This window comes from Anser anser (genome assembly GCF_964211835.1).
Source record: "Anser anser genome assembly, chromosome: 1".
NCBI classification, from domain to species: Eukaryota; Metazoa; Chordata; class Aves; order Anseriformes; family Anatidae; genus Anser; species Anser anser.
The window spans coordinates 180613659-180637823 of record NC_139720.1 but is presented as its reverse complement, the minus strand read 5'-3'; the positions used below and the strand labels follow the sequence as shown (position 1 = coordinate 180637823).

At 40.4% G+C, this 24165-nt stretch overlaps 1 protein-coding gene across 1 annotated transcript; it reads right to left on the bottom strand.

Moving 5' to 3' along the window:
• Positions 1 to 1353: 1353 nt before the first annotated feature.
• TNFSF11 (TNF superfamily member 11) lies at positions 1354 to 22719 on the bottom strand. Its single transcript, XM_083847882.1, has 5 exons — positions 21654 to 22719; positions 15567 to 15734; positions 9141 to 9186; positions 8961 to 9059; positions 1354 to 4514 (listed from the first exon to the last, which is right to left on the bottom strand). Exons 1-5 carry the CDS (start codon positions 21885 to 21887, stop codon positions 4093 to 4095), a joined length of 969 nt encoding a protein of 322 aa, XP_083704008.1. The 5' UTR covers positions 21888 to 22719; the 3' UTR covers positions 1354 to 4092.
• Between the last annotated feature and the right edge of the window lie 1446 nt (positions 22720 to 24165).

The following is a 24165-nucleotide window of genomic DNA, read 5'->3' as shown; positions in this document are numbered from 1 at the left end:
TGTGAGAGGGGGGTGAGCAGGAGACACTGGCAGCTGGAAGGAGCCGGAGAAAAGGAAGTGGGATAGACAGAAAAAGAAACACTCACTGGCTGGAGAGAGCTTGGGAAGGCGGGGGGGAGGAGTACCCAGGTGCCAAAATATGCAATTGTAACCCCATGTATGAAAATCTACTTTTTTAGCAAGAACACAGAAAAAATATACGAATGCTTACATACATGCAAATACACAAAATTCCAAATAAACTATTTCCAAGTCAGATTTTTCTAACTTCAGATTTCAGCAAATAATCAACCTTTATACACAAACCAAAATTGTCTTTTGGAGATTATAAACTGTCACATTTACCTTTCTTAGCCAAGAAAACATTACCCTTTTCTCAAGTTAGCTCTCTTCATTGATTTATGAGTCTACTCCGGTCATTAACTGCATCCCAATGAAGCAATTATTATAAAGGAAGCAGACAAAAGAACTGACACTTCTGGAGAAGACTTGGTTTAAGAAGGTCAGTGCTAGAGAGGTGGCTTTACGTTATCATCTCGGCATATATGCCCAGGCTGCCTTAAGTGACCCTACCGAAGCTTTCCAAACCAGGGCTGCTGTGGTACAAAAAGCTAAATCAAGCTGTCCTAATAGCAGTACATAGAATTTCCTGCTTCCTTTTAAATGCATGTAGGAGTGAGAAGGGAGAAGGACCAAGCAAGACAAGGCAGAGCAGGACCTCCGTATTCTCTTACTGTTTTGTAGAGAGTACAGCCAGAGCAAGACCCCTAATTATAACACCCAGAGTAGTCTATGTAGCCCCATTAGGACTACTTCATCACATCCTTCCTCCCTGGTTCATGACATAGCTTGTCAATTTGCACCCAGATGACGCTTAGTCCAAAAATAATTAAATATATAAAAATGATTTAGGTCCCAAAGTCATCATACAACGGAAATTTAAAGCCAATTATTGCATTGTAAAATTCAGGTGCCTGCTGCATTGGTAACGAGGACAGATGTGTTACAGAGCTGAGCCTCAGAAGCTTTCTTCTAACCTCTGGTGATGTAAGATGCACAGGGTAACCCACAAGTGAACCCACAGGGGCTCAAGACATACCACAGCTACCATGAACTCATCTACAGCAGACAGCTCACAGTCAGCATCATTCAGATGACATTTAGTCTTGATGGTTCCACTCCTTTGTGTAATACTGTAAGCAGTCAGAACATTTGATAAGCATTAACTCAACTTCCAATTCATTTGAAAACCCTGAGGAGCTAGAGATGGGCACTTAACCCCCAGATAACAAGACACACACAGTGGATGTTTTTCTCCCAGCCTATCAATGGACACCTATCCAGTCCAGGAAAAAAAAAAAAAAAAAAACAAGATTCATAGAATGGCTCAGGTTTGAAGGGACCTTAAAGATTATCAAACTCCAACCCCCCTGCCACAGGCAGGGATGCCACCCACTAGATCAGGTTGGCCAAGGCCCCATGCTGCCTGGCCTCAAACACCTCCAGGGATGGGGCATCCACAGCTTCTCCAGGCACCCTGTTCCAGCACCTCACCATGCTCTGAGAGAAGAATTTCCTCCTAAGGTCTAGTCTAAGTCTACCCTCTTTCCTCTTTTAGTTTAAGACTGTTCCCCCTTGTCCTATTGTTATCTACCTGAGTCCTTCTCCATCCTTTTATTAGACCCCTTTAAATATGTATTCTTGTAGTACAACATCTAGTTCTTGAGATGTTGAAGGAAGAGACCCAGATTCTGAAATGTTGAAAGAAGAGACACAGAATCTGGTATGTTGATGAAATGTTGAAAGAAGAGACCCAGATTGCTCAGTAATTTCTGATTTTGAACTGAAAACTAGTCCGTGTGACACAAAATGGAGATCCCCACTTCCAGCTAAATTTACAACACCTAATACTAACTACGCTGCTTGAAAGTGGTGGATGCACGTGCCAAAGTCTGGAGCCAAATCAAGACTCCTTAAAATTCAGTTCCATTCTCATGACAGTTGATTCATGCCTCAGTTTTCTTGAGCTATAACTTACGCACCCACTTGAGCTATAATATACCCACCCTGCGTATTTTGAAATATGAACAGTGTTTGAAGCAGCACAAGAAATACAGGGACACAGGAAAATAAAGAAACCACAAAGGTATTTTTTCTTAGAAATATATTTTGTAAGAAAACAATATTAACATTAAAAAGAAATGTTTATTATACAGTATAAAATAATTGCTTGAATTCAACTCAGTTTACTATAACAAAAGTCTGAGGATTTGTATGAAGCTTCATTTCTTACACATTTGAGCATTCTGCCTTCTGATTCCTACTGCATTAAAGAGGTTTTTTCCCCACATCACCCTTAGAGCACCCAAACATCCCTAAAACCTCCGTGATCCCCACCCTAAAGTTGTTCCTTGCCCAGATGTGCTCTAAACATCACCTACAATATTTGCAGCTCCCTCCCATGTTCCCCATACCCACCCTCAGATTCCTTCCACCTACCTTTTCGGCCAAGCAACTATAGAAGAGACAACACGTGTAGCGGCTAACTAGGAGTTTCCCAATATTAATTCGTTGGCTAATATGAACAGTGGCCAGCCACTGATTAATAATGGAAAATGGCTGAGTTGTTCTCAGCTGTCAGTTCTCATAAAACCTGTAAGAATCTCTCTCAATACTGCTATTCACCTGCCAGATCTGGCAGGAAGGTGCAGAGTTCTAGAAGCTAGAAGGGGAGAAAAGGACAGGCAATGCAATGACAAAAGCTTCGTTTTCTCAGGAAACTAGGCTAAAAAAGTCATTGCTCTATTGCAGAATTTACAACTCGTGGAATTCATTGTAGGAAAATATGCCTGTTCAATAACTATAAATACCCCCAATACATCTCTGTGGCTTATTATGTTGTTTTTTTTCCTTTCTCCCCTTCAGGTAATACCAGCTTTGTAACATTAATTACCCTCCAGGTTTGAAAGGCACCCAGTGACCAGCATTCTGGTGTAATTATTCATGACTTTGGTGTGAATTTCCCTCCTCCCCCAAGTAATACTGACAAGTTTAACAGAAATCTATTAAGTTAAAAAGTACAAAGGTATATATTACATTTGCTAATTGCAAACAACCTCTTTTAGCTGCAATTTTTCCCATTGGGATTAAAAAGTGCACTAGTTTAACATGTCTGTACATTAAAAACAGTTTAAAACATTAAATATACAAACAGCAAGAGAATTTAAATATTTTGTATCAAATACTATAGGACAATATAATTTACATTTTTTTACACAAAACATTACACCTAAAATATAACTTTAGATATTACAGAATATAAAAATACATACTTTTTGTCTAAAAAATGTCTTTGCAGGTTCTGGCACAATTTAATACTTTAAAGGCACTCCATATTTTGGCAATCTCTATTTGCAATTAGCTGTGCAACAATAATAATGACCTGTAATTAACCTTTTAGAACTGTAAGGCCAGATCTCCCTTCTTCCTAGAAATAGCCCTTTTTAATCAGGTAAAAATGTGATTTCAACTGTTTAGGTGTTCCACAACTCATTTCTGCCACGGCTTGAGCTTTCCAACCCTAGTCCAGCAAAGCATGAACATGCTTAACTAAGCACGTGAAAAGCCACATCAAATGCAATGGAATTAGTTATACATTCACTATCTTTGCTGTCTCAGGGTCAGAATGCTCAGCCCCAAGCATGATTAAGCCCCAAATGCAATCTGGGAGCCAAATTCTGTCCTGCCCTACGTTTGTGCCAAACAGTCAGGCCAGAATATGGAAATAATTCAGTAATACCAATTGCTCTGATTTCAACTATACCAATGTAGAAGTCATAACGACTCTACTGAAGCCAGTGGAGACGTACGAAGTAAAACTGGTGTAAGACTGAATCAGAACCACAAAATTTTATCCTTGATGCATTTATGGAACTCTTGCCAGAGTCAGCACAGGGCAAAACATGTCTTTAGAGCTATATGCCTTATACAGATGCAACTGGGATGCAAAAAATTTTCAGTTCTGTCTTCAGGTTGTTTCTGGACCACTAACCCCTTCCTTCCCCCCCCGCTCAATTTCAGCGCACTAAATATTCAGTCTAAATCCCTTACTTTAAATGCCCCAAAGTAAGTTGCTTCTTGTGATGAATCCAGTAGCAATGGGTTAGATACCTGGATACTTATCATTTCACCAGATTTTAATTTAAAAAACCCTCCTACATTTACAGAATAAAAATGGAATTCTGAATTCCCTGACCAGTATTTGGTGCTTCCTCCCTTCATCAACACATCAGAGCGCCTTATTTTAAGGTTTGTCTTAGTCATATACACCATCAGCTGAAGCCCTCTTTTAGTCAGGTTTCCTGAAGTTTCATGATGTCTAAAACAGATGTTGGCATAAAGGTAGTAAAATCCATCTTGATTAACAATTAGTTTCCCATCATTAAACGTCATATTTGATAAGTTTGCCTGGCCTTTGTCATGATGCCAGGATGTAAGGTTCACTTTACGAGTTCCTGAAGAGAGGGGAGGAAAAAAATAATTATTTCATTTATAAGCATTTCACAAAACACAACATTTAAAAAACAATACCCAGATTTTTAAAATCAATAGCAAGTACCTTCACATAGGCTAAAGTGAAGTTTAAAGCTTCAGGATATTAAACAGTTATGATAAAAGACATAAGAAATTTCCTTTTTCATCATGTGCTGCCCTCCCACAGAATGTCTGCTGGAACATGGTACAAAACACTTGTTTGGCCAATAGTTTGATGGCACTCAGTCACATAACAAGCTCTATACAGTAACTGCATTCCACCTAAAACTTTATTCAGGTAACAAACAATTGGGAGAATTTGAAATGAAAAATTGCTAACAGAAAAAAAAAAAAGGCAAATCTTGCTATGAGTTAACCTGTGTTTGCAAAGAATAACTAAACAGCATCTGAAAAGAACTGATATTTCCTCAGATAGAAAGTTTATGAAACCTTCGTGTAGTTTATGCTCTTGTGACTGCAGCAGTACAAAGACAAACACATTCTTATTTGAGAACACACCAAAAAAAAGGAAGAAAGTCAATACAATCCTGTATCTTTAGTACTACATAAAGTATCTATACTTTAGATAACAGTCACAGAAGAACCAGACAAGACCCACAGGCAGAGAAAACAGCAGCCTCCTGAGAAAGTCACACTGGTCCCTACCCTTCTAAGACGCACCATGGCACAGAAGAGCCACTACAACCTACCATTTATTCAGCACAATACACAGGGCAGAGCACAAGAGATGAAAGTTGGCCAACTTGTCCTCCTAACCACTAGCAACTCCCACACAAACCCAGCTCTGTTTGCTCCCTCAGAGGCACCCACAGTAGCAGGCCTGCACAGGTGCCAGAAGACCTTGGACTCTCAGTGCATCTACAGGCCTGCGTGGAATATTCAGTACCTTATCCTCTCCCCACACCAAACTAAAAACAATCTACTCCCACCACGCCCAGCGCTCACAAACATGCTGGGGAACAGCCCCAAGCACCTCTGATTAAAGCTGCCTCCTGGATTTGTTCGTGTTGAAGTGAGGGAAGGTAAGTAGGACAGGAACAGGGGAAATTGAGAGCTATGAGTCTTCCCCAGCTGCAAAGGGCAACTTTTGCATGTGAGAGGAATACTCTAATGGTAGTCCAGAACAAAAATAAAAATCTTCTGGCATTCTTCCACAGAGACTTGAGCAAAGCACAGGTTATCAAAAGCAGACCTTAAATAGCTGCTGTCTTATGGCTCCAGTGTAGCTAAGTAGAAATTACACAAGCCACCTTGTACAGCAAAGCCTTCTTCTGTGCAGTACCTCCAAAAAACTCTGAAAGCCATCAACGAATTGGAAGTCACACTAAGATCTTAAGTCTCTTATCCTGGAATAACTCATCTGCAAGAGAATGCTGAAATACCAGAGAACATCTCTGAAGCTGAAGAACAGCAGAAGTTGTAGGACTTCTTGTACACAGTGTTAAGTCCACCAGAAACACCACCCTGGGAAGCTATGCTACCTTCAAAATGAGGAGGATAGGTGAGAAATTAGAGCCAATATCACTGCTTGGACTGACAAAGGACAGAGGCACAGAAATATTAGGCAGAAATGTATACATATGACCAAGCAGAAAGGCTTGCTGACATACTGTGACTGACTGGTGGCCCACCAGGGCGATGCTAGGCAGGATTTATTTACCTGTAAAGTAAATTCTTTAGTTGCTAGCCTCAAAAATCAAGAGGCAATTTTGAAGAAATCCTAAGTGAAAATATATGATTCTTTGCTGAAGGGGGAAGATGGAAAATTGGTGCCACAGTGACTTGTAATTGTGATACTGAGAGCAGGTACAGGTGAAGCTTGTTCACACAGTTTGGTGTTGAGAGCAATATGTACCATTCATTCATGGTCAAGTGGAGGGACAAGCCAAGAGCTGATGGAGAATGATCCTATCTAAAGATCTAATTAGACCTGTTTTGAGCAGGGGATTAGCCTAGACGACTTCTGGAAGTGCCTTTCAACCTAGATTATAATGCTATGACTTCATTAACCAAGGCAGCCGGACGTTTTGCCACAATTCAGAGGTTTAGACAAGGCATGTCAGAGCCAGGAGCACAGCACAAATGCACGTTGGTGGAAATTTTGTCATGCAACGCTTAATGGAAGGAGTAAACAGGATCTCAGTACTGCAGATGGCAATACACCCAATTGATCAATATGCAGAAACACAGGCAGAGGAAAAAAAATGGAGCATCTAAGTGCCAACTCAGTTGTCCATATATGAAACTCCAAAAACATAATCCAAATTATAAGACAGTCGGAAGTGCTGTAATACAGTATCTTTTGAGACAAAAATTTATAATTGAGCCCTGGAAGAAATAACACAGAGTAAGCCCTGTTGACAGAAGGAAGAAAAGTCAGAGATAATGACTAAGGTAATCTTCCAAATATGGTAACAAGCAGAAAAAAAAAAAAAGGTAATTCTCAGTCTTTCTGGTAACTCAATACAAATCAAAACAACGTTTTAAATGTTTGCAGGCATGGACTAAGACTAACGCAACTGAGTTCCAACAGAATTAGTAGGAAAGAAGATGATGGAAAGATAAAGTAAACCAATATTTATTACTCATTTGCACTATAGTAGCTTTCAGGTATAAATAAAGCCTGAGGAAAGGGCCAAAGTTCTGCCCGCTCTGAAAAACCACTTCTGGAGGCAAAGGGCAGCTAAGCTGAACCTGTAGCTGTAAATAGCTCAAAAATACTAGTGTTTCTTTAGGTACTAGCTAAAGGTACCAATTCACATTCCAAATGATATATTTAACATCTGCATTTATTTCTGTTTGTGCTCTTCTCCTTTAAACTGTGACTAATTTCTATAATCAATTTATAAACCAAAATTCACTATTTTCATTTAAAACCTAGGTAGTGTTTGAAGTGAGCTCTGGTAAAAAGCAAACAGCAAGCATCCAGCTTTAACCTAATGCAACAAATCTAAACCACTATGGCTTCTGCAGCTAAATGATGGGTGGGACGCCAAGATGTAGGAGGGGTTATTTTTCCCCCTCCCTGTCACTCCACAACTGCAGAAGTCCATTTGAGGCATGGTATTATTGTGAACGAGGTGAAAGTGTTCAATGCCTATTCATGATAGGTGTTCCCTTGCAAATTACTTGAACAAAATAAAATCCTGTTTGATAATGATAGACTGACTTTTTTTTCCCTGACATTGCTTATTTTGGGTCAGAGTGATGACAGTAGGGAATTTAAAATACTAAGAACCAATCTGCCCAGACTCATGGATAGCAAAGAGCTATTTAGAAGGATTTCAGACATGTAGAGTAAAGAAACACTGCAAGAAAATAGAAATTTGCAGTCAGAGAAAACAGGAAGAACTCCTGGTGATCCGCAAGCAAATTTTTCATCCTTTATGCCTGTCACTGATCTCTATGCCACCCAGTCAAGTGGGTAGAGCCACACGCCAGTGATAAGATAGTAGAGCACCTCACAATCAGTAGGTTCAGGGTTCTAGCTACCCAAAAGGATGCAGTCCCTTAATGCCACAATGCTCAAAATAACAGCAGAAGCTGTCCTCATGATTAATGTCCCAGTAATTCTCTTCCAAAGAAGGCATAAGCTATTTGCCAGATCTGGAGGGAATAAGCCCAACTCATTGCATTGGTAAGAGGTTGATCTCCTCAAAAGGAGAAACAAAAGTTTGTTACTACAAGGACTGTATTTCTGAGAGTTCCTACAAGACTGTAATGATCAAAAAAAAAGCAATGTTTCTGTTGCCATTACCCACAAATGTGCTAATTCACTCCCTAGAAAATTAATACAGCGATGCACATCAGTAAAAAAAAAAAGTATCAAGTATTAGTCCTGGTAAAAATACATTTTTTACCTAGTAACATCTAGATAGACAGCAAAAAAAAAGTCCCATGGGTGAATTTCTCAAAGTGTGACAGACTCCAGTTCCGTAGATGTAAATGACCATGTATATAACTAGAAAATTCAATCTTCCAAAGACAAAGTGCTAAGACAAGCTTACTGATACTGCATCCTCTACTGTTGACCTATGTCAAAAGAGAAAATCTGACTCAAAGAAAAGGTTGTCAGAAGGCGTCTGAACTAGTAAGAAAGCCTGTAGAAGTTCTGATTGCCATTTTACAAGTTGCTTAAAGCTCTTTGTTTATAAAGCTCAACATTTGGACAATGCCAATGCAGTTGGAGGGGGAAAGAATACTACCCTCTGGCAAGAATCTAACCCCTCATGTGCAGATGACTTATCTCTAAACAGAACAGGCTGGCAAAAATCTCAGATTTCAGGCCTGAGAGAATTCCCCTTTGGTTTAGTTATATAAAGCAGAAAAGTAATGCATACAGCTTAAGTAATGAGTTAAGCACATTCATAGTAGCATTAGAAGAATCCACTTAAAACGGAACTTACCTGATGGAATATTCTTATCATCAATAATGAGATGGGCAAAAGGCTGCTTCTCAGGTTTATTTCTTTTGTACAGGTCCATTCCTAACGCCTCCATTGCCGCTGAAGATAAAAGAACTCCATTATCTCAGAAAAAAAATTTAATAGAACTAAAATATTTCTTATTCATAAGTCAGCATCTACCTTTTTCTGGTCTTGGTGTTTCTCTCCCCAGGATACGCTGGACTTCCTAAAATGAGAAAAAGACACTGCTTTGATATTGCCTTGCTTGCGTCTGTATCACAGATCATTTGCACAATTACAACACAGTATCTTCTCTGTATACATGCATACGTTGGGGTGGTTCTACCTACAGTATAGCCAGATGCCTGGAATACATATCCTGATATTTACAGGATGTATAATGTGAACACACAGTTTAAATGCCATATCAAATTACTTCCTTTGTCCAATACTTCTGATAAAGGTGGATAGGAACACTAGCCTGTGTGATCACTGCACCGTTTATCGAAGTAGTGATTACAGACATTTACAATCATTTCTACTTACTGCACTTGGAACGTTTCTAAGTATAATGGAACAATGACTGCTAAAAATGCATCACATAAAACCATGAAGTTTATGAATTGACTTGGGGTCAAAAGGTAACGAAGGAGGCAGTTCTACATAGACACCAGTATGTAATAACACTAACTGTGGAAAATTAAGCCCCACATTTCCTTTATGATGAGCTAAATTAAAACCTCCACCCCTAATGCTTTACCACTAACAGGAGAGGTTGCAAGACTATAAGGCTTTGCAACCAAGCCTCCCTCATATCGAGGTATGCAGACACTGAAGGATTAAGCATTTTCCACATCTGTACTGGTCCAAATTAAACAGGTGCCAGAGTTTGGAAGTACATGTTCTCCAAAACTGCAGACTGCAGATTAATTTTAATATGAGCAAAGCTCATGTTACCCCAAACCAAGAACAGTGCAAATAAACAACAGGTACCACAAAGCTTTGTTTTTAAACAATCCTCTCTTGTTTTCTTCTTATGAAGATGTATAAACAGCAGTTTTCAAAAGTCCAAGCAACATGTTGTCGTTACAAGCCTGGACAGTCTTTATAGAATTAGGTTCACTCCTCAGTTCTGCTCCCGGTTCCACACCATGACTCTCCTCATCTGTTTCCTAAAAAAAACAAGGATAACAACTCCTTCCTCCTGAGATTACCTCACACTATGGAACTATCAAGATGTTTAGTAGAAGGAAACATTTTGCTGCAGATAGCAAGTTGTATTCTTATCTTTGAAATGTAAGTGGGATCCTGTGTTTTCTCTTTACATTTCACATACTGCTGCTTGTCTAATTAAACGCCATGTATATAAAACCGACCTCAGATTTGGCCAGATCAGCAAAGTTCCACCATGTTCTCTATCACTGCAGTGTTTTAGAACTTGAAATCTTGCTTTGAAAACACTTAGCTCCTCTTTTATGTAATTCTGCAGCCACAGTGAAATCTGTAACACCTTCTCTCTCTTTCTCCTTTCAGTAGGTGTCTAAATGTTAAACCAAAATGAAAAGCCACAGCAGCATGGAAGTTGTTGTATGACTATCAAAGCATGATAGTTCAGCAGAGATATGCTGATTGTGTAGATATGAATCATTACGATGCTTTCTGCTGTAGAGACGAGAAGAAAAGCAGAAGAATCGCAACTTCAGAAGAAGCAAAACCCATGTCCACCTCCCCCCCATTTACATTCACTTCCCCTCTCTGATCTTCATTTTCATGCTGCTAGAACTGATGCTGAAGTAAGAAGCTCAGTTCTAGGAGCTGCACATCAGCCTCTAGCCACACCTGATCTATAACTTCATCAGAAGTACTAAGAAGAAAAATTGCAAGTATTTGGTACTGCCAAAGGTGGTAAAAGCATCTGAAGAGAACAGGACATCGAGGTAAAGGAGACTGGAAGATGGACTAGATTCTCAGATGTCACTGCATTACAACTGCTCCCAAACCTTTCCCTAGAAAGGGAAGACTCCTTTTTCTTTTTTCCTTTCTTAATTGAAATCTTTTAGGTTTGGAGTCTTTTTTAGGATCCTTTCTTTCTGGGGAATGCTTGCCTAGAGAGGCTACTGGACATACCCAAAAAGATATTTACATTTTAATCTTCTATTATCCAAAACAGTACTAAAAAAAAAAAAAAGACAAGCTTGATAAGTCCCTGAACTGGCCGATTGCTATCCTCCTTATAATCTGTTTTTTTCATTAGTAGCCTAGAGTTCTGCTTCTCTAGGTTTCCAAAGATGCTCTGACTTGAGCAGCTGGTTACCTCGCTTTTTGAGCTCTAGTAGTCTGACTCAGCATATCTTCCATGAAGAAAGGCTGTGGTCCTCGTGAGATGCATTCTGAGCCACTTTCTTTCTAACTGATGGTGGTGCTATTCATCTACATCACTACTGGGTGAGCAAAACAGCTACCCAGGAAGATCTGGGTCCACTTGTCTCAATGATCTTGAACCTACCACTCCCCTGCTTCCTAGGAGCACCTTGGTCACCAAGCTGTAGCCTGGACTTGACAGGAGCAATTTGGTGCTCCTCTTGAAGCTAGGCTACTATGTCATGAAGATTGCAAGCACCATTACAACAAAAAGGGAGATAAGAGTGAGCTCAACACTAATACACTTAGAAGAACTGCAGTCTGGCTCATGCTGAATCTTCTATGTGCTCATCACAAAGGCTATCCTGTGGCCAGAAAACAGAAATCCTCCACCAGCTGAGTTCCCAAACAATGGACTAGTGTCAAATTTTTACTAGACACTGACCAGCCCCCCAAAAATTTAAGTCTTGCTGCTCCATTGCCCATACTTCCAGGAAAAAACTGGGAGAAATACATGAACTAGTCCTTAGAGAACAGGTATGGAGCTGTGGATTTCCTCTTGAAGGATATGTACTCCAAAACATTTCTTTTTATTTTCCACTTCATCTGTTTCTACAGTTCCAAGACACTGATACACAACCTACCTTAGAAGAACACTACCGCTAAGAATGCAGAAACAGATCAACAGAACCTGTCACTAAGACACAGCCACAGAAGCATGAGAACTGCTGACAAACATTGCCAGTGACTTCTCTTAAGATTTGCAGCCACAAAACCAAGTGAGCTCCCAAGCTGTTGAGTTATTTTTAGAAAAAAACTGTACACAAAAAGTTACACCACACTGTTAGTTTTAAAATAAGCTGCTTCTGTACATCTTCGTGTCATTTGCTCACTGCACACTGTGTCAACTCTACTGGCCTGTTCCCATATTCTAAACTTTTCCATACAGTCACTGTTCAAAAAAACAAGCAGCCAGTCAGAAAAATGAATGTCTTCCTTCCTCCAAAAAAATAAAATAAGAGGCCATGGGGAAGCTGCAAAACTTCCAAATTTTAAAAGCTAAAACCATGCTTTAAGTGGCTAGAATGTGGGGAAATGCTCTTTCCTCATCCACAGCAGGCTTCGGGTTTTAACCCTTAGACAACTATCACACCTATTACTACATTAGCATGTCATCAGCATCCTTAAAACACAAGTCCTGCCCTTCAAGTTACGTCTGATGTTGAGTACACACAAACAAGGTTACATAGGAACATGTAACATCTGTGAATGTTTTTTCCTCCTCTTTGTTTTTACAGTATCTCATTGTCTCCTTTGAGTAGCTACAAGTAGCCTTTTAAAACCAGGCAAGAGACCCACCCTCAGGACATTCATGTACTGCTTCAATCATGACCCTAAGGCTCCCTTACACAAATGTTTCTACTACTACCCCCACGGTGCTTTAAGGCCAGTTGATATCAAGAAGTAGTATCTGATTATCTTGCCGGAAATTCAGCAGTTTGAAGAATGCTAATCAGGAAGGAAGCGAAATAGAAAGTGCATAAACCAATATTCTTCAGAAGGTTGAGATGAGCACTGCAACCTCTTATTCAAATGAGTAGTCTATTGCCTGCAGGAAAAAAAAAGGGCATGTAAAGTTGTAGTGTGGAAACTGAAATTTTAACAGCTTACAACAGTCACCCATGAAACCTTCACTTTGTCCATAACCACATGCACTTAAAATGTCTGCTAAGTATATAGATCTCTTTATAAGTGCTGCCCTGGAGGTCTAGCTACAAAGTGTGTTGTTGCTGTGTAGGAGACTAGTTTACGCCTGAACTCCCCAAGCTGCTAGAAGCTGGGAGTATTGCCAAGAAAGATACTTATGAATTGACCAAGATATGTTTGTATTCCTTTCTACTTCAGACTCATAACAGACTTCATAAGAACTGTGGTTAGTGCATCTGGGCTGCCAGAGGGTTTTTAGGGTTACATGCAAAAAAATTAAGCAAACAGACAGACTAGGAAAGTATATTATTTGTCTGCTTTAAAGTTTATTTGCAATAGTATTGAAAATGTGTTTTCTACTGAGTAAGCTGCTACCTAAGCAGTATTTTTATTCCAGAATATGTTGAGGAGGTCACCATTAGATTTTTTTTTTTAATTTTATTTTTATTTTTAAGTCAGGAGACAAACATTTCCACACCTGACCTTACAGCACTACTACACTGGTTTTCAGAAGAGCACTTGCAATGTCAGTCCCTGCTTTAGATTTAAACACTGGTCTACAGGTGTGCAAAGAAAACAGATGAGAACTAACACAGTAAGCTAAAAGCTGTAACCAGACTATAAAACTTAACAAAAAAAAGGTTGTCTGTTTTCATTTCCTGAATAGCTTGAATTGCTAAAGACAAACAACTGAAAAAACTGAGAACTTCAACTGTATTTTAAAGTGTTCCATTTCAGTCACCTAATGCACTGTCAGTGCAAATACGGATACCAGCTCTTGAAACACACACACACACTTCAGGAAACTGAATAAAGCAGAGAAAATAGGAAACATCTTTCCAGTCACATGAACTGCATTCCCACACAAGGGCCTAGTCCAATTGTAGATAAGATTCAGATGCATCTCTGCCTTTTGGTACGGCAGAACCAATGAAGGGCTCAGCTCACACAGCTTAAGGCAAGCTTAATTTGCCTTAACACCGTTTCTTTCATTTCCATGATATGAATAGAAAAGATGCAAATGTACCCTAAGCAAACATTTACCTATTTTTCTGTGTCATCAACGTATGATGACAAAGCACCCAGAACACTGACCCTGCTGCTTAATATGTTCTGTTGCATTCAAAAATTTTGGAGTCTGATTACTTTGGCAGGGAAAGCATCATTGTTCTCAAACTAACGGTCATCAACCAAAAAAAAATTATCCTACTCACTACTTATCTTGGCCACTGCCTTTGCAGCATTTAACCTCTATGCTGAATGGCAGAATATGCAGCCTCCGCTAAAGTTAATGCTTTTGTTGAGTAACCAGCAGCAAACAACCAAAATGCAGAACTTCCCATTCACTTACTGTAACAAGCTCCTTCCTCTGTCAAGGGTGCTGCATGAAAGAGCACTCTAGTACCAGCATGCAGAACACACAAGTAGAAGTAGTGTCAGCCTAAAGAAAATGCTGGAAGAAAGAACTAGTCCTATTGAGTTAACCCATTTTCCTAAGTTTTTGAAGGAGGTGGCAAGTAAAGAAAACTAGGCTCCCAGCTTTAAGCTTTGTTCTGAAAAAGATCCATCACCAAGAGTACTCTATTAAAAATGAACATCAGCACAATTAATGCACTGTATAGTTAAGTCAAGTACAAGTCACTCCGTAAAGTGTATTTGAGTTCAGCTCAAATCTAATGGAGTATCCTTTATGAAAAAACTGACAGTCATATGCAGATGTGAAGAGATAATGGACTTCAAAAGCCAGGAAAACCAAATACCATAGCACACGTTCAATAGCCCATAATTAGTACTGAACACTATCAGGAACATGCAAAGAGATCAAACACAGTAACTGGTAAGGGACAATTGTGACATATATTCAGCTTGCCTAGGTTTCTTCATTAGGGCTAATTTAGGTGTCTGCTTTTGTTATTTGAGTTTGGAAAAAAGCTGTCATTCTCAACTGCTGGGCAAAGAACACCTACTTATCATGATGGCAAAGCAGATCTTCCACCACTGTGGCAAAATGAGCAAAAAAATGATACTATCCTTCATTCTGGGTAATCAAAACTACTGTACTGCAGAAAGAGTAAGAAACAAGAACAGATGAGAACAAATACTATGCCTTCTATCTTTCACACAGCATTTTGCTTGTCAATGACCTTGCCTTGGAGAATCCTGTCAGAAAGTCAAGAAGATCAGTTTGGAAAAAAAGAAGTGGAGCTGTCCTTCCACATCCAAAGTGTTGGCAAACCTGTACAAGTATTAGGATAGATGACTGCCATCCGACCCACCCAAATGTCAGAACTGCCTATCAACTAACTGCAGTTAGTTTTCTGTGTGACTTCAAGCCTCCCTTTAACAAAACTAAAAAATGTATTTGAATGCAGAATTGGTTAACCACTACCAAGGTTCATAAGCATATGCAGTAGGATCTCAGATCCAACACCATATTTTTCAAACACCAAAAAAATACTTTCTAGAACTTACCTCTGAACAAAGATATTGGAAAAATTACTAAGTTAAACAAAAATAAGAGAAACCACTGCTACTTACCTTTTGCACAGCTCTTTGGAGAGCCTGTTTCATCCTTCTACATGATTCCGGCATTAACTTCATATCTTGATTTTCAAATGGTGTATCTTGCAAACCTATACTTTCTGGAGATCTGAAAAGCATTCTGACACAGTGTGCATCTTCTTTTGAAATTCTACTAGGGTCCATCTGAAACAAAAATATAAGCACAGCCACAGTTTTAAGAGTCTGTCCAACACACAAGAACATTTAAATCAGGGCAAATTTTCAACTGTCTAAAAGTTTGGCAACTAGCTAAGTTTATCATCTAAATTTTTATTCTAAACAATGAAAAAAATGTTCTCCTCACGAACGTTTACTTCGGCCAACAAGCACATAAGATAGGAGAATAAATGTGTCTTCTGGAGTTGCCTAGTTTGTTAGCTTAGACTGAATATTGACTTTCAAAAGTTAAAGATTAGTTAAAGATTAATCCCGCCTTTACTGTAAAAATCAATAAACCTGAATTCCATTTTTAGATGCAATATCACAACTATTTTAGCAGGCAACATACGCAGCCATCCTACCTATTAAAAATATGGATTGCAAGATGACACACAAGTGTCAAGAGCAGCAATTTGGGGAATGCATGTACGACATCCAGCACATCCTTTTCAAGGGGAGAAACAGAAGCAACAAAAAACAGCTATCACAAAGTATGTTGCAGGCAAGACGCATTGCTTCATGAAACAGTCACCAGGTAAGATCATTCAAATTCAGAAAGACCAAGGGACAATAAAACTGTACTACAAAACACCTCCTCTTTATTGGACAAAGTCTAGTAAATCCAAAATATCTGCAAGATATTTTTAGCAATTAATCTCTCCGATTGAATCAAATATAATTTTTAATTGTAAGCAGAGAATGCTCCTAAATTCTACCAATCTTAATTCTAAGATGACTTAGAAGGATATTGCAAGAATCAAGATCGTGCCTCAGCAGAATTCAATTGCACAAGCATTCAAATAATTTCACTCTTTAACCCCCCTCCATACACCTCACACTCAACAGATATTAACCGCTTTCTTTTATATACAGCCTGAGACTCACAGCAATTGATCTCAACATGTATTTACACTGCTTTTACATCAGAAGGGTTTCTGCACTCAAAACTTTCTTTAAGTTCTCTAACTGCATTAGCTGGTCTAATATGAACATTTACTTCTACTGTTTTCCATAAACACCAAAGCACCAATTTGTATCTGAGAATTACATAATATAACACGTTACGAATAATCATGATGAGGAAATACCAATCCATTACAGATAATACCAAACTAGTGGTCATTTTCCTTTAAAATAGCATTGAACAAAATGTCAAAGGAGGTTTTGCAGAATACGCAACAGCCAAACTGAATCAAATTTATGTAAATTGTACACACGAGCATGAATTCAATCCCCTAACCCCAAAAAAGAACCAAACTAACTGAAGAACATAAGGTTAGGATCACAGAGGTAAGCTCAAGCCTACAGCAGGCAGCCAGCCATCCAACAGCACACACTGGAAGAAAACATTTGATGCACGGACGGCCATGTCAACAGCAAGTTGTCTCCTCCATCACCATCCTTCTGCTGAAGGCTCCAGATGAGAGCTGTTTGCCCCATTTATTCACACCAATGTCAGCCCCCATGAGCTGGTTTAGCTGTCTGAGTTATCCCTGCAGATTTGGAACTGAACTGGTCAGAAAAGTTTCACCTGAGGATCAGAAGACACCACAGCTTTGAGCAGAGGGGCAGAGATGAGTTACAGGCTGGCTTGGAGGCAGTAAGAGCTTCTGGGGTGGCCTGACATGGGATCCAAAGGAAAATCTGTTTATAGCTATTACAACTCTACTAAGCACTAACAACTACATTAATAACTTCTAAATGCAGCCCCATTACCTGTCTAAACTGACCTCTGTGCCCTCACCTTCTTCGCCATGAAATCCCACTCCTGGCACTCAACCTCCTCTTTAAACCAGTATCGTGGAGCACTACCCTGAGGTAATTTTTTGTTGATGCAGCTTCCCAAAGGATTAGCATCCTGAAGCCAGCTCATTACAGGTGTCAGGCAAGCATCGGAGCTAATACAAGGCCATGAAGGAGCAGGAAGGCAGCGCTAGCTTTAACAGCTGTAAAACTTCATCCCAGTAGATTCCACCAGTACAGAGAAGCTCAGAGAATCAACAGTAAGTGGAGATGAAGAAACAAATGGTTACCAACAGCTGTTAAGAGGCAGTTCATGGAGAAAAACCTAGGTCTGGAAGGTGCCTGGTCCAGCCCCTTGCTGGAAGCAAGGCCAACTTGTAACTTCGGGCTGATTGCTCTAGGCCTTGTCTAGCCAAGCTTGATGGAAACTCCATCCATGGAGGCCTGCAACCTCTCCAGTTTGTTGATATGCCTCTGGCACTGAGGGGCCCAAAACAGGACCTGTTACTCCAGATGTAGCCTCTTATGTTGGTATTGTCAGGAACCAGAGGGAATTAGGGCCTTTGACAGGATCTGCATATCTAAGTCCTCTCCCCTCCACACACACACACTACTGAAGAGAGAACAGGGAGTCACAGCAAATGACTGCCAGTAGGTACTCACTTTTATCAGCAATACTTCTAGTGAGAAACTGTTACCCCAGTTTGGGATTTATTTAAACACAACTTCTGAAAAGCAGACAAGAAAACTAGGTTTTAAAACACAAAAATCATGAAAGATTTTCATGTTTCTAGGACCTGAGCATTCAGCATGACAAATCACACCCATCAGAGACTTACAGCTATTGCCCATCAGCAATGAGTCAAACGTGTCACACAACACTGTGCCAGAACTATAGCAGCAGCATGTACAGAAGCACTTATTCAGATTATAGCTGATCTGTTGAAGGCTCAAGACAAAAAAACACCGTTTCTGCACCTACAATTAAAAGACTGGGGACTTAATGGAAACACTGATTGCTCCAGCAACTTAAATTGAAGCTGTACAATCCATCCTGACAAGTCAGAAGTCTCTAGAGATTTATTGTTTGATAAGGTGAAGCTCTGATCTCGGGACTAATAACCTACCTGGTTGCCCTCACCGTTTTCAAAGAATACCCAGCCAGCACCACTTCTCAACCACGGAAATGAGCTCACCTGTCTGAGCAGCCCTTCTCAGAAATCCTGCAACTGACATTTTATAAAAAATGCATACTGAGCTGCCATAGCTGCAAACAGACAATACTGAGCACCGACACCCTAACTGCGGGCAACAAGCGACGAACAAAAAAGCTTTCAAGGATGCGTTCTGAGAAGAGCTTCTGAAGAGCCAAAACGAAATACCAGAGTGGTCTACAGAAAGCAGCGTGCTACCTTGCAAGGCACAGAAGGTTAGCCTTTGAATAAATAAAGACCTTCAGCATGAAGTCCTAAAGATTTAATACCTGAAAAAAAAAAATCATCAAGATGCAATGGACAATATTGGAGAAAGCTTTACAACATGTTAAAGAAGTAAATACCCTAGAGCTATCAGCCCATTTAAAGAGGAAATCTAGCTATTATTTTACTATACTTTATACACGTTACTATTGTGCATACACATCTACCGTCTCCAACCCTGGAATCTGATCACACCTTCCAGCGCCCCTTGTTATCACCGTTTCATCATCTGTAACCACTTTGGTTGCACCCCTGAACTCCCTTCAAGTAATTCAGGGCATGCAAAATGAACTCCAATACGATGGGTGACACCAGATGAATTTACAGAATTAAGAGCCAATTTTATAAAGATAAAAAGATTTGTTTTGATTTTAAAAGATCGTATATTCCAGTGAACTTTACTTACTAAGTATTGCCTTAATTTTGCAATATTACAGTATCACATTCTGCACTTTCTCACTAAAATAAACGTTAATCATTTATACTTGTTTTCGAACCTAAACCAACTTCAAGTTTAATCCAATATCACTTTACACTCTGTGATCTTTCCTAACCACCAAGAAAGGGTTCTTCCGGGCTTCCAGAAAGTGCTAGTGACCCCTAGCAAGCGGTTTGCTGTTAGCCACTGCTCCAGCACGCTCTCAAGATTTCAGATCAGTTCTGAAAGGATGTTTAAAACATTGAAGCGAAAAGTCAAACTTCCACAGATGCATGAAATGGCAATAAAAATCTGTCTTCCAGGTCCCCATTTATCTAAATGTGAACTCTTTGGTATGGTAGAATACTTCACATTTGAACAGACTTTTTTCAAATAGGAAAAAAGCAAGTAAGCTTAGAGTTGCAGGTTAAACTGGGGGAGTTTGACATCCAGACTCTACATCTGGCTTTGAGCCCTCCCAGCTTGTTCTACTGCCCTCCAGTTCGCTCAGCATTAGACCAAATCCCTACTCTTTTCTGATCTAAGTACAGGAAGGAAATGGACCAGAATGAAAAATGTAAAAGCACAGTTTTTGAAAACTATACTTTAGCACCTCCCAATTAAAGAGAAATAGAATACTTAGCACTCTCACTTGGTGCTGTGCATGTATCTCTATTATCTCCATCTGCTCACAGTACCCAAATTTGCGATGAATTTTCATTGACCATGAGCAAATATTTCTCATGAAGCATAATCAGCATAAATACTTAGGAGCAATACATGTTATTAGTGTTTAGTTTCATGGATTCAGTACTTTGCACAAGATGGTCCAAAAAGAAGAGCCAGAACTCCTTAATCTTTTTACAGGTCAGAATGGCAGCATTCTGGAATACTAGTAACATTCAATTCTTAGCTTTTTCTTCCTTTTTAAATATACCAGCTCCTTGTCTCATTTGCATTGTGCTACGTTATTTCTTGGCCACAAACATGTGTTTACCCATGAAAATCTGGTGTCAGTCTTAGTTTTGTGTCTTGTGAAATTCCAAATGCTCAAGCCACAAAACAAACAAAACTGAGGAAAAACCAAAACCTCGGTTATTGTCTCAGCTCGCATTGTGTCATGATCTAGCCCAAATGATTTTATGCAAATGAAAATAAGAAGTGTATGGTAAAACTGAGTCAGAGTTTACTCAGCCTCTTTGGGTTTTGAAGAGCTTGTAAAACAGTCCTGTTAAATCAAGTAATTTCTTAATACGAGCCTATAAAGTCAAGTCTTGCTAATTCACATTTGGTTAGTCCACCAACCAACACGGCCCCTACTAATAACTTCTCATTATTTTAACAGAATATACTACAAAACCTAAGTTCTATTATAAAAAAAAAAGTCTAACTTTAGATAGATTAACACAATTCAATTTGACAGCAGATTGATACAACCAAATTTGAAAGGATAACTTTAGATAGATTAATACAATTAAATTTGTCAGCAATCCTTTCAAAACATGCCCCATATAAATAAAACTATCTGCAAAGCAATTAATACGTAACTTCTACAAGACCTACTGTATTTTCTCCATCTGCGTTATTCGCACAATAAGAAATTGGTGAGCAATGGTGGACTACCATATCTTATTATTGTGAATTACGTACTTACTTTGAAAGCGTATTTTTCAGTGATAGCAAAGATGACATTTTTGACATTAGGAAGTTTTCAGGGAGTATTTTAGTCAAGTCTACACCTATGTACATTGCATTTTTGAGCCCTCTCAAAAGTTCAAGTTTGCAAAGTCCATCCAACAGCATTGCTCCAAATCTACAACTAGAAACCAGCAAGAGAGCCAAGCTGCCAAAGGCAGAATTACACTCACACTATGTAATTTTTTTTTTAAATAAAGGAAGCAGAAGAAAAGTAGTCTTTATCGTAAGAAAACTCATTATCCTTTCTTGGGCGTGTGTGCAGCACTGACACGAACCTATCAGTCATGGACCTGAAGGAGGGGAGGGGTAGAGGGTAAAAAGAGTGGGAACACGGGGTTTTAAAAAATATAGATGCTGTGATAAGTTGTTTTGATTGCAATGGCTGTCTAGCACAGCAACTAACGTGCACTTGTGCACTTCCACGAGCGATATGTTTTGACAGAGCTGCCGTGCAGCTCCGGAGTTAAAAACACGAAGCGCCACGGGGGGCTCCCAAGACGCCTGCTCCCCTTTCCGCCCGCAGCCTAAACACCTCGGCGGCCCCTCTCCCCCCCGGCAGCCGCTTACCTGAGCTCGGAAGTAGAGGAAGAGGGCCACGCTGCACACCACCTGCCCCAGCCCCAGCAGGACGAGGGCGGCCAGGAGCGAGCGGGAGGCGGGCGGCGGGTGCGGGTGTGCCGCCAGCGGCGGGGCGGCCTGCGGCGGGGCCGGCGGCGGCGGGGCGCTGTCGTGGGCGTTGCCGCCGCCCAGCTCCTCGGAGCCCCGCAAGTACTTGCTGTAGTCTCGGCTGGCTCGCCGCATGGCTCCGCAAAGCGGCTCACACGGAGCTTACTTATTTTTTTTTTTTTCCCCCCACCCCCCAACCCCGGCCTCGCTGCAAACAACCCCCGGCGCCCCGGGCAGGGCAGCTCTTATAAAGTGTGGCGGCCAATCAGCCCCGGGCGGTGTGACTCGTCCTCCCTCCGCCCGCCGCCACCACACGCACGCACATGGCCACCACTCCCCTCTTATGGCGTCTCTTCCCTTCCCTCCCCGAGTGGGGACCGGCCCCCGGCGGCGGGAGGGTCGGCTTAGGTCGGGCCCTCCCCTGCCCTCAGAGCCCTCCTCAGGGAGTCGAGCTGCTCGTCGTCCCCTCAGGCCTCGGTGTGAAGAGGAATAAAGTCCCCAAAGCCACGTTGTGTACCCCTATCACAAAGGGCTTTCTCCCCTCACAGAAGCTCCGGCTCCTGGGGCTGTAGCTGGAGGTGCCCTCGTGGTTGTCCCTGTCCCGTTGGGTATGGGGAATGCAGGGCTGTCAGCCCCGCTGGGTGTCTAAACTCGCTCTTTGTTCAGACCAGGTTAAAATAAACGTGCTTGTGCTGTCCAAAGCAAGGTGAGACAGTGCTAAGTGTTGTCAGAGGACTGGAGTAACGAAATTGGAGAAAGCTGAGCTGCCTGCCAGTGACAAACCAGAGATGGGGCTCCCCATCTTCCTCCACACAACCAGTCTGCTGCAGAGGCATTTCTGAAGGCTTGGTGAGGAACTGCATCTTCCTGCGCTCCCCATGTCTCAGCCTGAGTCATGCTGCCTTTTGTAGGCACTTACTTTAGCATGATCCCCTTCAGATCAATTATCCCCTTCATATACCTGCTCGTTTAGAGCTTGTCTAAATTTATCTTTCCTGCCTCCATATAGTCTTTCTTCCCTCAGCTCTTTTGCTCATCACTTTATCTATGCATTTGGAGATGTAACTATCTTATCAGTAGGACCAACTTCAGCACCTAACTAGTCCACTTTGTGGAAAGCGTTCTCCTGAATCCTATGGAAGTGCATGTTGTAAAGACAGTTCAGATGTATTAGATCTGCAGTCCTGTAAAATTCAGTGGGGAAATGGTATGGACGTAAAAGCAACTGAGTTGAAGTCTAGACTGGCCTTTGAAGAACATGGGAGAATAACACAGATCCATGTAAGTCATTTGGACTGTAAAAACACAGTTTAGTTTTCGGCTCTTACAACATGACAGAATATCCTGTTTAGGTCTGCCCAAGCTAAAAAACTGAGAAACTTCACCTCCTAAAGAGGCTGACTGCACAAGACATGATTACATGCTCCAAGAAATTAAAGAAAACTGTCCGAAATATACCAAACCACTGTGCGACAAATTACTATCAAAATAAGCTGACATCATTTAACACTGGACCCACATAGTGCAATAACAATTACTTCACCAACAGTGAGACACATCTGAGAAATGATGGTTTCACAGCACCTGTTTCTCAACATCACCCATCAGGAAGTCATGGAGCAATACTCAACCTCGAATGGCTGCCCCTCTCCTTCCCAAATGCTTACAATTATGCTCAGAAATATTGGTAGCATTGTGGTCTGTAGCGAATTGGAGGAAGTGTTTTTCTACATGTGTCTCAAAGAACTTTTCTGAAAACGAAAGGAAGGTAAGCTAGCCACCATCCCTTGCATAATAACTTTGAAAATAGTCTGACATACTCAGCTAGACAGCCCATAGTAAATGAAATTTACCTTGGTTTACAGTAACATTTTACTTTCAGGAGAGGAATAATAGTGAAATATTTTTTAGAAAGATGCAACTTTTATTTTTCTTTAAAGAGTCTGTATAGTTTTTAAGATTCAGTTGCCAATTAGTTATTAAACAGTTGATAAAGGAGAAATCAGAATAATATCAGTGATGTTAACAGATGATTTTTTATTCTTTCATATGAGAAAGAACTCTAGAAAAGCCTTTGCTCTTTTCACCTTGGAGCTCAAAACTCTTCCTAATGAGGAAGGAAAAAACTGTGAATTGGCATCTTTTACCACCTTAAGACTTTTACTTGCTCTTCTAAATTCTTACAGAAGGAAACTCAAGGAGACTTTTGCTGACGAGCTACAAGGATCTGCAGATATCCTCCTTAAACATGTTGTTATATATGAAAGCTTCTTTCTCCACAAACACTTCTCCTGGATCAGTTCATCATAAACTATCTTCTTACTGGCACTGTCTTCTGTATTATCATCACTAACTATGCTACACCAAGAAAGTATTATGGTTAACCCGTATAAGTGATACTAGCCTTTTAACT